Below are 16,380 nucleotides of genomic sequence, written 5' to 3'. Positions count from 1 at the left end.
CCCAATCCTGTACAATTTATCTCCTTTCCTTTTTTATTTGGTTTTGGAAACCAGAGGCTTCCTACAAATTTCCCATTTCCTCAGTGATTTCTGTATATTGCTAAAACACCAGGTCACAAATTTCAAGCTGATGCGTGCCTCATTGGCACGACAGGTCCAATTTTGTATTCAATTAGGGCGTGCACACTTCTGGTGTAGGTGCTATTTTGGTGAGGGATTAACCCACATGCAGGTATGCAGAATAGGCAGATCTGGGTGCAATTTAACCACCATGTTGCGCCCGGCGTGAATCTAGGCATGCCGGTTAAATCGTAGGAAAGGTCAAAATCAAACTTTGTGCCAGTCGCGAATCGGTTTGTTATCAAACCGGCTCCCTCCCAATGGCAAATTCCAGATCAGGGCCAGAGTGAAGTGCAGAGCATTAACCCCAATTTGCACCAATTTCCATCTCATTAGTGAGATTGAAGTAGAGATAGCTTCCCAGGAATTAACTGGCTCCCCCAGCAGGAAGTCACGTGGGTGTCGTTTAGTGCTCCATTTTAAAACGTGAAGCGGGCGCTATGGCTGCTGAGGGAATCCGAGGAGGTGAATAGCCATTTTCATTTTTGTGCATGCAGTTCAAGGGCACTGGTGCTGCAGCCCCTGGGCTGAAGGGGGTTGCTGAAGTGTTCCAGGTTGGGGGTCACCCCTGGGCTTTGGTGGTGTGAGGGGCTTTCTGTCCATGAGGTCTTCAAGCCATCTCTAAAAATTGTGGACACCCATAACAGTGGCAACTACAGCTGCTGCCTGTCTATCACATCAAACACTTCCAGAACAGAGCCCAGAAGGTCGCTTTAACTCCCTTTGACTGTGAGCAGCCTCTAGCTTCACAGCTGCAGGCTCTTGCGAACATAAAATTTGCCTTCGTTGTGGGAGCTATTCACAGTTGGAGGTTTGTGTTCGTTGCTTGATCCCGCTGGTGGCTGCAGATGCCTGGAGGCTGCTGTTGCTGTTCCCTTCCTTTCCTGTTGCTGGAAGGAAGGACAATTTTTCTAAGACACCTGAGTCCTGAAACATTGGGCTGAGGGGGATGTATGATTCCAGAAGACAATCCGGTTTGAAACCAGAAACCTGGTGCGTGACATTGTTCCAAATGGACCCCCTGCTAATGCCATTGAAGAAATGCTTTTGCAGATTGCTGATAATTTTGTTGCTGGTGTGGTGAGTGCTGCATGTAACTGGCACGGCACAGTGAGATAAACACGCCAGAAGAAGTCAAGGAAGGATGTTCAACTGCACCCTGAGCGCCAGTGGAATATGTGGATGCCAGGATTTGGTACCGGTGAGATTGGGCCATGTGGGAATGCCTGCACAGCTGTGGCCCCTGGACGGAGAATAGCACTGGTGCATGGAACAAGTAACACATTGATGGACAGATCGTATCTATGACAAAGTTCTGGACATGACAACACATTCTCTGGCTTATCCTCCATTTCTGTTGAGGAACCTGCGAGGGGTGATACCGTGTGGGGTTTTTTTTGTGTGAATATGAGCTGATACGGCTTTGCATCGGTACCAATTTGGAATTATGACATTTCCTTATTGCTTAAAGGTCAGTGCGATACGTGGAATTTTACGTAGTTGATTTTCAAATCTTTGTTACTGTTGACCGTTTGATAAACAAAATATTCTGAAGTGGTGCTGCAGATTGTGGTTGCTGCTTGAGATGCAACTGCTGCTGTTTCCTCCTTTTGCTGTAGTCTGGCGTAAGGAAATGGAGGATTGGAAGATGATGCTGCCTGGCCTGGAGAAGTGGAAGGGGAGCTCTCTCTCTCTCTTCTGGTGTGCCCTGGATCGGTGCGACTTTCCACTGAGGGGTCTACTGCTGGAGGAGGAGAGAGTCACATTGATCTGGATGCGTGGTGCTTGCTGCTGCTGTGTATTTGTTTGCTGCTCCCTCTCTTTGCTTTTGTGGCCTGGAGTAAGGAAAGGGGGGACAGTAAGATGACCTACCTTGGCCGAAGAAAGGGATCTCTTTCTCATTTCTGACATGCTCTGGATTGGTGCGATCTTCCATTGCTGGGAGCTTCAGGAGGGAGAGTCGGATTGATCCAAATGAGCAACTTGTTTAAGGTGTTGAAGAAATGTTTTTGCAGATTGCCCATGGTTCAATATGCAAGGCCGGAGAGTGATGAACACTCACTGTGAGGTAAGCTCTGATGTTGTTCAGTTTATGCCAAAGTCTGACTCCTGTCTTTCTACTGCCAGTGTGCTCACACCCATCCTCTGAACAGGGTCTGCATCAGGGGTGTTTGATCTTGGACTGTTGTGCCCGCAGAGTGGTGGGGAGAGCGGAGGACAATGGGTTGGGGGTGCAAGCAGGCCTGCTGTGAAGATTAACATGACAGATGGCCTTCACTAGTATGTGATTATTTAGTAGGGCACATTTACTTTTCCCTTGACCCTAACTACAGATTGTGACCACTACCATCCCCCCCCTCCCCCCCCCCCTCCCCCGGCCTCACCCCAGTGCCCACTCAGGATCCCTCAATCCTCTTGATCTTTCGTAGTCCATTGCTACATCTAGGTGTGTTCCCAGGATGCACATTAGAGGTGGAGGCAGCCTGCTGCTTTCCACGCCCTATGGTCTCTGATGCACTTGGCAGATGTCCCATGGAGGGCATGGAGCTGGAGGGCCCCGGCTAAATTACCGGTGTCATAGGCGTCACTGTGCCATCCTATTCTGCCCACTACTATTTGAGATGCGCCGGTGTCAGGAGGGGGAAGATTGTAGTAACTGGAGACCACCGTTGTCTCCTTGGCCTCCAGATCATCCTTCTCCTTAATGGTGCCCATGGGACCCTGGAGGCTCCATGGGACCCTGGAGGGAGTTCCAGGGACCTCTGCATTATCTGGGGTGTTCCCCCCCCCCCCCTCCCCCATTGTCTGTATCAGCTTTGGGATAATCTTGTCCAGAGGCTCAGCATCTGACAGGGACCCAGCTGAGACCTCCGGCTGCTTACTCCCTTCGATGTTCCTTCCTCCACCTGATGTGCATCCGATATTCTGTGGTGCTCACCAGATTGTGCCCCAGAACCCTGTTCACTAATGTCACTCACCAAGGTGTGTGGCTCTGCGCTGGTGGAAGGTGAGGGTGATAGCTCTCTGATGTTGTTCAGTTTATGCCAAAGTCTGACTCCTGTCTTTCTACTGCCAGTGTGCTCACACCCATCCTCTGAACAGGGTCTGCAGTGCATTGCTGGTGGTCTCCTCTGAATTATCCTCCGAGGTGGTCCTTCAGGTGGCTGGGAGGTTGACGCTGGATGGCGCGGCGCCTTCAGAATGCGAGTCTGGACATATGGTCAGTGAGAGAGAAGGATCGTTTTGTTGGACAGGAACAACTTAATTGATACAGGTGATCTGGGTGAAGGAGCAATGGATCCTAACCTCCTGTGGTGCAGGCCAACCTTACTGTCACTGTAGGTCAACAGCGCGATGCTCAGCTTATAAGAGAAGCTGCCTTTAAGCCCTCCCTCACCACTAACTCCAGTCAAAACGCAAGCATATGCTCACTTTGGCAAAGTGAACCTTGCTGCTTGCCCTCTGACCCACTCGGGAGAATCGGATAACCCATCGCGCATAAACTGAAAGCGTAGTGCATGCGCGATGGGTTATCCCATTCCCCCTGAGGCCAGCAGCAAGGTCACCAATACACCCTGGGAGGCAGTGGCAGCAACTGTCGGTTTGGGCAGTGTGACCGGGAGGACTGCCACTGAATGTCGGACCGGTAGCAGTTAACTGTTGATCAGCTGTAGGTGCCTGAATAGATACCAATTACTGTGTGCAGGAATCCGAATGAGCGCTTGTGACTTGGGTGTGGCTCAAGAATATGTATAAACAATATCTGCTGACGCATATGGTGGTTGCATATAGAGAGCAAAAGTAGAGAATACTGTATTATACATAATCTCGACCTTAGATACGACAAAGCCATTTGTGTGGATGTAGTGCTATATGAATACATAGAATCATAGAATTTACAGTGCAGAAGGAGACCATTCAGAAGGAGCACCCTACTTAAGCTCATGCCTCCACCCTATTCCAGTAACCGCACCTCACGTTTTTTGGACACGAAGGACAATTTAGCATGGCCAATCCACCTAACCTGCACATCTTTGGACTGCGGGAGGAAACCACCGGAGCACCCGGAGGAAACCCACGCAGACACAGGGAGAACGTGCAGACTCCACACAGTGACCCAAGCTGGGAATCGAACCTGGGACCCTGGTGCTGTGATGCAACTGTGTGAACCACTATGCTACCGTACTGCCTCTACGTCTGCAGTCCATGTATCTATCTGCTTCGGATCTGCAAAATCTGATGCATTCCAACAAAAAACGTATACTTACTACTTGTGAGGGTAAAAGATGAGTGGGAGGACAGCTGGAATATGGACCGGAGCACCTTGGGCGAGGGGGGATGGGGATGGGGGGGGGGGGGTGGGGGGGGGGGGGGGGGGGGTTTGCATTAGATCCATTGCATCAGAACTGAGACAGGAAGGAACAATGTCATATTAACCAGTGTCCTACCAGAGAAAGAGTGGTCCCAATACTGTAAGGGAGGGTTTGGGCAAACAGGTCATGCAAATACTATGTTGTAAAGAAAGGGAAGACAGTAGAGAAGTTGGATATTATGTTCAGGCAAAATAGATGAAGGGAAAACTAAATGATGTGAAGTGATTAAACCAGGAGATAAAACAACAGAAAATCAGTAAGAAATATTGAAAATTAATATTGAGTTGCACCAATCAATTTATTGAGCCGAGGAACATGCCAGATAAAAACAGCAATGGATGATAAAGCAGGCAAGATACAACATGAAAGGAAAAGCATTCAAAAGTAGCACAGATCCTGGCGATGGGAAAGAGCCAAAGAGCAGTACATGGTAATAAATGATATATGGAAAGAAAGTGAGAAGAAATTTGCAAGGAATATCAATATCGACACATTTCTCACAATGATCTTAGCAAAAGGAGGTGGCCAGGAGTGGTGTGGTAGCAGCGACATTTTCAGTGGAAATAAGGAAATGGTGGACATGCTGCATAATTACTTTGTCAGTGTTAACGGAGGAAGAGGTCAGCATTCCAGACAACAAGCATTCCAAGATAGTGAATATCGAATCAGGAACACACCAAAATTAAAAGCAGCAAAGCAACAATAATAATGATCAGATGGTTTCCAACAGGACTGTTAAAGGAAGTGGGTCAGTATATTGCAACACCCTAATTATAATCTTCCTAAATTCTCCTGATTTAGGAATCGTTCCTATAATTTGGAAAATCGTACCTGGCACTCCACTATTTACAAAAAGTGACAATGAGAAACAAGGGAATTACACAACTGTTAACAGACTATCTTTTGTTGGAAAATTGCTAAAATCTATACTGAAGGATGAACACCGTTAAAATTTAGTTGATAACAATCCAGCATGGATTCTTTAAAAGTAGGTTATGTCTGACATAACTGATTTAATGTTTTGAAGATGTTACTAAAGTAGCAGACAAGGGAATGTCAATGGATAACATTTGATAAAGTCCCTTGTGAGAATGTCAATGGATAGCATTTGTTTAAAAGTCTCATTAGCTAGAAATTGCAGCCGAAGGAATTGAAGGTAAATTATTGATCTGATTACGAAATTGTCTAATATAAAGAGACTGTTATAATCTCTATACAGACTGAACATTTAAAAAGAAATTTTAACATCCGTTGATGAACTGAAAGAAATACACCATAAGAACTCACAAATTATTGTCAATTAAATTAAACAAAGCAAGCACTACCAGCTCAATACTTGAACCATAGAATTCCTATGGTGCCGAAGGGGGTCATTCGGCCCATCGAGTCTGCACCGACAGACTATTCGTTTCTTCTTTTTTAAATTCCACCCAAGAGTTCACTTTACAAGAATCTTGAGGGCTGATGCACTCCTGTCTCTGGGATGAAGGCAAGTATACCATAGCTCTCAAATTCACTTTGATTTCTCCTCCGTGTTCCAGATATTCTCTGTGGTATTAGATTTCAAAGGGTATAGCTAGGGCTAATGTAGAGATCAACATCAAATTCCTACAGTTCAGAAGGAGGCCATTCATCCCATCAGGTTCAGACTGACCTTCTGAAAGAATACCCTACCTAGTCCCACTCCCCCGCCCTACCCCCATAACCCCACCTTCCCTATATACCTTTGGACATCTTTGGACTGTTGGAGGAAACCGGAGCACCTGAGGAAATCCACATTGGAAAACGTGCAAACTCCACACACAGTCACCCAAAATCGGAGTTGAACCTGGGTCCCCTGGCACTGTGAGGCAGCAGTGCTAACCACTGCTACCGTGCCACCCATGGCTAAGTGGCTCACTAACTTTCCAACTGGGGACTTCTCAGCTCAAGCTTGGACTTCACAGCATTTGTGTTCAGTGATCTAAAAGTCAGGACTACCTCTGGCTCCTAGTATCTTCTATGGCTTTGGACAGACACAGACTGCTTTTCCCCTGTTTGCTGTCTGCTCCCATAGCAAATTGCCATTTATCATTGGGGTTATTGCAGATTTATTCCTTTAGTTCCAAACTAAGCACAACTTCCATCCTCTTTTCCCCTCTCAAAATCTGTCTTCATGCTGAGCGAAAGCTCCCACCCACATTCTGTGTGATGAACGATAAAGTTAATTCTTTCTCTGCTAAAGGTACAGACCTGGCTAATGCCCATCTCTTTGCATCCCTTGATCTTTGTAAACTGGAACTAAGACCAAAAGCCAGAACTGCATCTGTGATATTCCTGGATTTATAGGAAAGCCTGTAATGTAATCCCAAAAATGGCTTCACTGACTCCATCGCTATGTTAATAAGAAACAGTTTATTGCTGTTTCCAAAAAGAAATGTTAATTTGTTATTCCTGACCATAACAACCTTTATCTTAGAAACAAAGAGACATATTTCAGCACAATTGTTTACAATCGTGATACTGATAGCATCCCCATGAGTTTCAAAAGACTTCAAGTCTTTTGGTTACAGACATAGCAACAGCAGTGATTGTCTTCAAATGTGATGATTGGTCATCTCATATTCAGGAACATATTTTGAGTCTCCTTTCCTTAATAATTACCACACAGCTTTAGTCAGGTACACTCCAACACAAATCACAGGATCCCTCTTAATTAGCCTAAATATAAAAATACCACCCCAAACTAGAACTCTCTTACAAATTCAAAGATACAGGACGTGAACTGCTGGCCATGCTGTGCCCGAAAAGCAGCACGCTGCGGCACAACGTGGCTGGTAAATGCTGGGACACCCGATTTCTAGGATCTAACGTGATCTCGCAAGACGTCGCAGTGTGAAGCCTGCTCATTGTAGGCAGGATCACCTGTTGGCAAATCTTCATATTAGAGCAAGACATCCAGTAACACTCTAATATGCTGTTCCCTGAGGTAACAAAGGTGTTGGGATCTATCCCCTTCGCCTTGGAATCCTTGGGCGAGCACTGTTCAGTGCTGATCTCCACAAACGGGTGCCAGACAGTTTCTTCGCGGTGCGTCATTCACTTGGGGTGGGATTCTCTTCTCCCGCTGCTTGTCAATGGGATTTCCCATTGAAGTATCCCCACAGTGGTGGGAAACCTGCAGGCGGGGGTGTGTTGCTGGCAGGATCAGAGAATCCTAACGACCAAAAGAGTACAAAAATAAATGAGTTATGTTAAATCTTTATAAAATACTGGTTAGGATTAAGCTATTGCAAAACCAGCCAAATCTGGATATCCTGTAATGGGAAAGCTCTGGTAAGGGAAAAGAAGATATGGTATCCGGGAGACTGAAATAGTTCAGACTGTTATCCTGAGAGCAGAGAAGATGTGTTGATAGATGTGTTCAAAATCATTGATGGTTTTGAATGAGTAAATTAAACTTTCCATAGTAAGAAGTCTTACACCATCAGGTTAAAGTCCAACAGGTTTGTTTGGAATCACTAGCTTTCAGAGTGCAACTCCCTCATCAGGTGAAACCTTCCATGGTGGCAGAACTAAGAATGGGTAAATTTATTTTTGTTTCGAAACTCTTTTCCCTATTCTTTTATTAAGAGAAGGAAACTGGTTGCTCATTTTTCAAGTATGGAAAACATTTTTAAAAATGTGCTTACAAATAATTTGCTTTGCATCCACCTCCTTTACTGTGGGAATGAAGGGCAGTGGATGGAGACTCTGATCCTCTGTTAGTCGGGCCGCCAATTGGTCAGAGGAAACAATGGAGAGGCTCTCCAGTCCTGGTGATTGGTCCAGCCGGCAGTCTGATCTTACAGATGATTGGTTGTCTGGCCGGAATGAAGTCATGGCAGAGCTGATTAGCTGCAGACCCAGCAGGATGTCTCTGTCTATTGGCTGAGGGATCCGCGGAGCGCCTGCACTGATTGGCTGGAAGCCAGGACAGTCGCTGCGCTTGGGAGAACGGCGCCGCTGATTGGCTGATGTGCGGTCGGTGCCGGAAGGGTTGAGAACAGAGTCGGAGCAGCGAGAAGATGGCGGGGGTTAAAGGTAAGATCGGGCTTCGCAGTTTGAGGATAGCGTAGGGCGCTGTCAACAGTAGAGTCACCGCGGCTCCATGGCTGAGTGCCGAGCTCGAGGCTTGGAAGAGGGCGATCTTTCTCCCTGTGTCAGGGCCAGTGGGGAACGGCGTAACTTCGGTGGAGCTAATCTTGGGGCAGGTGGCGGTAACTTGTTGGGGGGGGGGGGGGAGGAGAGGAACACTTGGGTAGTAACTAAGGTGTGGGCAACTTGGGTGAGGGGGGTGACTAGGGGGTGGAGGTGAGGGGGAAGGGAGTGGTGTTTGCGGTAACTTGGTGGAAAGGGGGTGTGGTTACTCGGGGGGGGGGTAACTTGCTGGTGGTAGCTTGGCAGGTAGGGGGCGTGTTAACTTTAGGGGGGGTGCAGACGTGGGTGTAGGGGGTTGGGGGGTTGGGGGGGTAGGGGGTTGGGGGGGTGCTGACGTGGGGGTTGGGGGGGGTGCTGATGTGGGGGTTGGGGGGGGGTGCTGACGTGGGGGTTGGGGGGGTGCTGACGTGGGGGTAGGGGGTTGGGGGGTGCTGATGTGGGGGTAGGGTTGGGGGGTGCTGATGTGGGGGTTGGGGGTTGCTGACATGGGGTAGGGTGTTGGGGTAAGGGGGATGTGGGGGGAGGGTGTTAGGGGATGCTGATGTGGGGGTAGAGGGCTGGGGGGTGCTGATGTGGGGGTAGGGGGCTGGGGGGTGCTGATGTGGGGGAAGGGTGTTAGGGGATGCTGATGTGGGGGTAGGGAGTGGGGGGTGCTGAAGTGTGGGAAGGGGGTGGGGCAGGTACTGATTTGGCTGGAATGGTGGTATTAATGTGAGGTGGGGGGCGTACATGAGTGTGGTAACTTGGGGTGATGGGGGTGGCGGGAACTTGGAGTGGAATGGGGGCCACTGGGGTGTAGGGTTGGTGTGGGATAGGGGTCTCTTGGGCATGTGGGAGAGTGTTGGGGGGTGGCTATCATGGGAGTGTGAACTATCTGGTGTGGGGCGAAGGCCATGCAGGGAGGGTACATTTTGGGTGGGGTCACGCAGGGTGGGAGAGACTTTGGAAAGGTGCGTGTAACATTGACGTGGAGGGTACCGTGTCCAGGGGGTCGGGGTGTGACATGTTTGGAGGTTGTGGGGCTGGGGGTTACTTGGGGAAGGTGGCTAACTTAATTGGGTGTGGGAGTAACTTGGCCAGGTAGCTTAGGAGCTGGAGCAGCCTGGGTTGGAACCTGACAATGGACAGGGTGGCTAGGTGGGACCTTGGCAATACATAGGTTAACTTAGGGGAGTAACCTACTGGGGTATTGAAAGTAACTTGGGTGTATCTTGGTGGAGGTAATTTGGGGAGAATAACTTGACAGGCAGTGGTGGTAACCTGGGGAGTGTGTGATTTGGGGTGAAGGCTGGGTTTTGTGGGGGGTTGAGGTGGCATTAGGAGCTTCTGAGAAAGTGCTCTCGGAGAGCCTGGGTTTGCCTGGTGGGTCGGGGCGGTTGTTGTCTCTGGAGTGGGGGATTTGTGGGTTGCTGTGGAAAGGCAGGAGAGAAGTAGGGCCTAAGAGGAAGGTGGAAGGAAGTAGTGGAGAGAAGCGGGGAGGGAAAAGAAAAGAGAGGAGAGAAATGTTTTAGTGTGTTAAAGGAGAGGTTTGGAGAGGGCGCTCCAGGACATAAGGTCTAGGCAGCTGAGGCATGACTGTCATTGGATTAATTAAAATTGGGAATGTGCAAGAGGTTTGATTTGGAGGTGTGGGGGAATGGTGGTTGACGGGCTGGAGGAGGTTATGGAGAAGGCAAGGACCAAAGCATACTGGGATTTGGAAACTAGGATGAGAATTTTAAAATGGAGTGATTGTGGGGCTGGGAGACAATGCATAGGGATGATGTGTGAATGGGGATACAGGCAGCCACTTGGGTGAGCACAAGCTTATGGAAGACTGGCCAGGAAACATTAGAGTTGTCCAGCATTGAGTTCCCAAGGCATGGATGAGGTTTTCAGCAGCAGTTCATTGAATCATTGTTACAGTGCAGAAGGTGGCCACTTAGTCTATCATGTCTGCAATGGATAAGCTGGGGCATAAGTGATGTTACAATGCTGGAAATGGGCAGTCATGATGGTGGAGGCTCATCACAAGTAGGGAGCTATGGTTGTGAACCGTCTGATTCAACCTCGGAGACAGTGATGAGGGAGAGGGTCAGAGTTGGTGGTAACAGAATTTATGGTGGGGCATGATGATTGGTCTTCCAGTGGAACAAAATGCTGAGCAGCTCTTACTAAATGTTGGATAAAGCCGCTTGATAAATTAGGCAGTGGAGTCTTGAGAAAGGTGATAATGAGGTAGAGCTGGATATCATCAGTGCATTGTGGAAGCTAGTGTTGGTGTTTTCTGGTGATTTCACCACGGAGACATCATTGCAGATGATAAATCTTGGGGAGCAAGGAAAAATCGTCGGGCCGCTTCAAAGGTGACCGTGTGGGAGCAGGAAGAAAAGCCATTGAAGTTGACACTCTAGTGATGACTGGATAGATCGGAATGGAACAGGTTAGGGCAGTCTCATCCGGCAGTCAATCTTAGAATCTTACAGCACAAAGGAAGCCATTCACCCTCATTCCTGTACAAGTTCCTTAAGTGAAGTATCCAATGATTCTCGCTCTCTTTCCCTATAGCCTACAAATGTTTTGTTTTAAGTATATATCCAATTTCCTTTTGAAAGTCACTTTTCAATTTGCTCCCCTTTCAGGCAGTGCATTCAGCATCATAACATCTATCAGTAAGATATTAGGTCAGACAACCAAAACTTGATCAAAGAGATACATTTTAAGGAGTCTTAAAGGAGGAAAGTGAGGTAGGTGTGAGGAGGATATTTATTATCTTCAGGCAACTGAAGGCACGGCTGTGAATGATGGAGCAACTACAGTTTGGTATTCACAAGCAACCAGAATTAACCAAACCATGCTGACTGTTGTTGATTAATCCCTGCTTCTCCAAATACAGGTCAATTACGTGTCTCAATTACTTTCAATAGTTTCCCCACCACTCGGGTTAAACTGACTGACCTGCAGTTTCCTGGTTTATCCCTTTCTCTCCTTAAATAATAGTACCACATTGGCTATTCTCCAGGCACTTCTACTGTGGCCAGAGAGGAATTGAAAATTATGGCCAGTGTCCCTGCTTTTTCCTTCATTGCCTCACTCAACAGCCTGGATACATTTCATCCTGCCCTGGAGATTGATCGGCATGCCAGCCGACTCAGAAGCTCCTTCCTGTCTGCATTAATTTATTTAATTTCATCACAGTCCTTCTCCCTGATTTCTATACCACATTGTCCCTCTTGCTAATGAAAACCAACAAAGTATTCATTTCGAACCCTACCTTCATCCTCTGGCTCCACACAAATTACTACAGTGGTCCCTAGTTATCCTTTTACCCTTAATGTACTTGTAACACTGTTATATTTCTTGGCTGCAAAGAGTAAAGGTATGGAGGTGCCCACATTCTGGATTCTTTCCAACACAACGCAAGATTTATTAAGAGGCGTTGCTCAGACAATCTAAAGTGGAGAACTACAAAGCCCAAGCAAACACTCTGCTGACGTCACTACCAATCACGTGACACTTTACCAGCAGGGATGTATTCTCTGATACATAACAGAAACAATTTGAGATTTTCCTTTATTTACCTGTCGGTAACTTTTCATATCCCTTTTTATTTTCATGTCCATTTTAAGTTCCCTTTTGCATATTCTATACTCTAAGGCTTCTGCAAGTTTGAGCCCTCGATATCTACATAAGCCTCCCTTTTTCTTTTTATCCAATTCTGTCTATCCATCTATCCAGGGTTCCCATGCTTTTTCTTTATTGGAACATGTTGACCTTGTACTCTCGATTTTTTTCTTGAACGTGTCGCCCTGTTTTGTCACAGATTTACCTAAAAGTGTCTGCTCCCAGTCCACTCTGACCAAATCCTATCTTATCTTATTAAAATTGGCCCCACAGTTTACAACTTTGATTACAGACCCATCCTTGTCCTTTTCCATAACAATCTTGAATTTAATGGAGTTATGATCGCTGCCGGCAAAATGCTCCCCCACTGATTCTTCAACCATTTGCCTCGTTTCGTTGCCAAGTCCAGGACCGTTTCCTCTTGTAGAAATTTCTGTGTACTGGCTTATGAGGTTCTCCTGTAAGCATTTGAAGAATTCCGCTCCTTCTAAATATTTCACACTATGACTGACTACTCCAGTAATGTTGGGGAAGTTGAAATCCCCACTATCACTACCCTATTACTTTTACAATTCTCTGAAATTTGCCTACATAATCTGCATAGATATAGTGAGGCTTGTAAAACTGGAGGAGCTGAGAGAAATAGGGAGGGGAAAGGGTATGGAGGGATTTGAAAACAGGTGGGAGAATTTTAAAATCAAGGCATTGCATGATGGGAGTCAATGTAAGTTAGTGATCATGCGTGTGATAGGGAATCGGGGCTTGCTGTGAATTAAGACACATGTGGCAGAGATTTGGATGACTTCAAGTTTGAAAAAGGTAGAATGTGAGAAACCAGCCAGGAGTGTTTTGGACGAGGTTAATTTAGAGGTAATGAAGGCATTGATCGAATTTCATAGAATTTACAGTGCAGAAGGAGGCCATTCGGCCCATCGAGTCTGCACAGGCCCTTACAAAGTGCACCCTACTGAAGCCCACGTATCTACTCTATCCCAGTAACCCCCACTTAACATGTTTTGGATACGAAGGGCAATTTAGCACGGCCAATCCACCTAACCCGCACATCTTTGGACTGTGGGAGGAAACCAAAGCACCCGGAGGAAACCCACGCAGACACGGGGGGAATGTGCAGAGTCCGCACAGACAGTGACCCAGCTGGGAATCAAACCTGGGACCCTGGAGCTGTGAAGCAACTGTGCTAACCACTATGATACCGTGCTGCCCACATGATGGTTTCAGCAGCAGATAAACTGTGAGAGTGATAGAGATTAAGTTGTGGCACTGGAAATGGGCACTCTTAGTAATGGCAGGGATTTGAAGTTAGAAGCTCATCTGTGGATCAGGTGTGACACCGAAATTATGAACAGATTGCCTTAATCTCAGACTGGTGCTTGGACGAGTCATGAAGTCTGGAGCTAGGGAATGAGGTTTCGAGTGAGGACCAAAAGCAATGGCTTCAATCTTCCCAATATTTAATTTGAAGAAATTTCTGCTCATCCAGTACTGGAGAAGTTGAGTGAGGTGGCGGTGAGGTTGAGCTGGGTGTCGTCGGCGTACATCTGAAAACTAATGCTGGGCTTTCAGATGATGGCACCAAGTGACAGGCAGCATGTAGATGATAAATAGGAGGGAGTCGTGAACAGATTCTTGAGGTCAGCAGAGGTAATAGAACATAGAACAGTACAGCACAGAACAGGCCCTTCGGCCCTCGATGTTGTGCCGAGCAATGATCACCCTACTCAAACCCACGTATCCACCCTATACCCGTAACCCAACAATTCCCCCCATTCACCTTACACTACGGGCAATTTAGCATGGCCAATCCACCTAACCCGCACATCTTTGGACTGTGGGAGGAAACCGGAGCACCCGGAGGAAACCCACGCACACACTGGGAGGACGTGCAGACTCCACACAGACAGTGACCCAGCCAGGAATCGAACCTGGGACCCTGGAGCTGTGAAGCATTTATGCTAACCACCATGCTACCGTGCTACCCCATGGTAATGGTGTGGGAGCAGGAAGTTCAGCCATTGCAAGTGATTCTCTGACCGATATTAGCAGGGCAACATGATAAGATGGTTAGACAATAATGAGTTACTTGCTTATAAACGTTGGCCTTGAATATAAAAGCAAAGAGATTGTGCTGGAATTTATCACTGGTTAGGCCTTGGCTGAAGTATTTGCACGTTTATGGACACCACACTTCAGGAAGGGTGTATAGGTGTAACAAAGGGGCTTACCAGATAATGTTACAACCTGTTCACAGCCCATAAATTGCCCATTTGGTTCAACATTTCCATGCAATATTTATGCTCCACACAAGCGTCACCCTCCTTTATCTAACCACATTAATTTGTCCTTCCTTTCCTTTCTCTCTCATGGGCTTATCTAGGTTTCCCTTAAGTACATCCATGCCTTTAGTCTCGGCTACTGCTGGTGATAAATGCTAACAGGATGAGTGACATCAGTTATTAAAGGGAGGTTGGAAAAGTTAGCACTTATTTTTGAAATCGGGCAAATTAGGAGTGAATGCGTACAGGTTTTCAAGATAAGAGGTTTGAAAAGCCTGGATGAAGCAAAATTATTTTTCTGGTTGAGTAGGTCAATAACTAGAGAACATCAAAGAAAAAGGAGCAGGAGTGGACCAGACGGTCCATCAAGCCCGCTCAGCCATTTAATACGATCATGGCTGATCTCAGACTTCAGCTTCCATAAGACATAGGAGCAGAATTAGGCCACTCGGCCCATCGAGCAAAATTAGGCCACTTGGCCCATCGTGTCTGCTCCGCCATTCAATTATGGCTGATATTTTCTCATCCCCATTCTCCTGCCTTCTCCCCATAACCCCTGATCCCCTTATTAATCAAGAACCTATCTATCTTGGTTTTAAAGACATTCAGTGATTTGGCCTCCACAGCCTTCTGTGGCAAAGAGTTCCACAGATTCACCATCCTCTGGCTGAAGAGATTCCTCCTCATCTCTGTTTTAAAGGATCGTCCCTTTAGTCTGAGATGGTGTCCCCATGTTCTAGTTTTTCCTACAAGTGAAAACATCCTCTCCACATCCACTCTATCCAGGCCTCGCAGTATCCTGTAAGTTTCAATAAGATTCCCCCCTCATCCTTCTAAACTCCGAGTACAGACCCAGAGCCCTCAACTGTTCCTCATACGATAAGTTCTTCATTCCAGGGATAATTCTTGTGAACCTCTTCTGGACCCTTTCCAAGGCCAGCACATCCTTCCTTAGATACGGGGCCCAAAACCGTTCACAATACTCCAAATGGGGTATTATACAGATCAGAGGTACATCCCTGGTCTTGTATTTAAGCGCTCTTGACATGAATGCTAACATTGCATTTGCCGCCTTAACTGCCGACTGAACCTGCACATTTAACCTTAAGAGAATCGTGAACAAGGATTCCCAAGTTCCTTTGTGCTTCTGATTTCCTGAGCATTTCCCCATTTAGAAAATAGTCTATGCCTAAATTCCTCCTTCAAAAGTGCATAACCTCACACTTTTCCACATTGTATTTCATTTGCCACTTCATTGCCCACTCTCCTAGCTTGTCCAAATCCTTCTGCAGCCCCCTTGCTTCCTCAATATTACCTGTCCCTCTATAGATCTTTGTATCATCTGCAAACTTAGCAACAGTGCCTCCAGTTCCTTCTTCCAGATCATTAATGTATATTGTGAAAAGTTGTGACCCCAGCACAGTCCCCTGAGGCACACCACTAGTCACCGGCTGCCATCCTGAAAAAGACTCCTTTATCCCTACTCTCTGCTTTCTGCCAGTCAGCCAATCCTCTATCCGTGCCAGGATCTTGCCCTTAACACCATGAGCTCTTGACTTATTGAATAGTCTCCTGTGTGGCACCTTGTGAAAGACCTTCTGGAAATGTCAATAAATCATGTCCACTAGTTTTCCTTTGTCTAACTTCCTTGTTACCTCCTCAAAGAACTCTTAACAGATTTGTTAGACACGACCTCCCTTTGATAAAGCCGTGCTGACTCAGTCCTATTTTATCATGCACTTCGAAGTACTCCACAATCTCATTTTTAATAACGGATTCTAAAATCTTACCAATGACCGAAGTCAGACTAA

The 16,380-nt window shown here is 46.8% G+C and overlaps 1 protein-coding gene across 1 annotated transcript in view; it reads left to right on the top strand.

Annotated features, from left to right (window-relative positions):
• The first annotated feature begins 8,427 nt into the window (after positions 1-8,427).
• The window catches only part of LOC119964677 (leptin receptor gene-related protein), a 42,320-nt gene continuing 34,367 nt past the window's right edge, over positions 8,428-16,380 (top strand). The window contains exon 1 of the mRNA XM_038794466.1: positions 8,428-8,555. Within this exon, the coding sequence (XP_038650394.1) occupies positions 8,540-8,555 (16 nt within the window). The 5' untranslated portion in view covers positions 8,428-8,539. The remainder of the gene's footprint in view (positions 8,556-16,380) is intronic.

This window comes from Scyliorhinus canicula, chromosome 4 (assembly GCF_902713615.1).
Source record: "Scyliorhinus canicula chromosome 4, sScyCan1.1, whole genome shotgun sequence".
NCBI classification, from domain to species: Eukaryota; Metazoa; Chordata; class Chondrichthyes; order Carcharhiniformes; family Scyliorhinidae; genus Scyliorhinus; species Scyliorhinus canicula.
Note: the sequence above shows the minus strand (reverse complement) of the source record. Positions and strands in the feature narration are given on the sequence as shown.